The sequence below is a fragment of the Haliaeetus leucocephalus genome, unplaced genomic scaffold (assembly GCF_000737465.1).
Source record: "Haliaeetus leucocephalus isolate CR32 unplaced genomic scaffold, Haliaeetus_leucocephalus-4.0 Scaffold218, whole genome shotgun sequence".
Classification (NCBI taxonomy): domain Eukaryota; kingdom Metazoa; phylum Chordata; class Aves; order Accipitriformes; family Accipitridae; genus Haliaeetus; species Haliaeetus leucocephalus.
The window spans coordinates 244,748-245,097 of record NW_010972654.1 but is presented as its reverse complement, the minus strand read 5'-3'; the positions used below and the strand labels follow the sequence as shown (position 1 = coordinate 245,097).

The 350-nt window shown below is 78.9% G+C and overlaps 1 protein-coding gene across 3 annotated transcripts in view; it reads left to right on the top strand.

Annotated features, from left to right (window-relative positions):
• Positions 1 to 77: 77 nt before the first annotated feature.
• Positions 78 to 350, top strand: part of SCRIB (scribbled planar cell polarity protein) — a 120,042-nt gene continuing 119,769 nt past the window's right edge. For all 3 annotated transcript variants that reach the window (XM_010566785.1, XM_010566783.1, XM_010566784.1), the window contains exon 1: positions 78 to 255. In XM_010566785.1, coding sequence (XP_010565087.1) covers positions 94 to 255 — 162 coding nt within the window. In that variant the 5' untranslated portion in view covers positions 78 to 93. The remainder of the gene's footprint in view (positions 256 to 350) is intronic.

Genomic DNA, 350 nt, shown 5'->3' with positions numbered 1-350 from the left:
CGGGCCAGGCCCCTTCCCGGCGCGGCGGCGGCGGCTGCCTGTCTGGGTCCGCCCCTGCGCGGCCGCAGCCGATCGCGGCCGATCCCCGGCGCGATGCTGCGGTGCATGCCGCCGCTCTGGCGCTGCAACCGGCACGTGGAGGCGCTGGACCGGCGGCACTGCTCGCTGCAGGCCGTGCCCGAGGAGATCTACCGCTACAGCCGTTCGCTGGAGGAGCTGCTGCTGGACGCCAACCAGCTCCGGGAGCTGCCCAAGGTGAGGCCGCGGCCCGCCGCGGGCCTCGCCCGGCCGCGGGTCCCCGGTAGAGGTCTCGGTCCGCTGCGGCCCGGGGAGCGCGGCCGCCGCCCGGC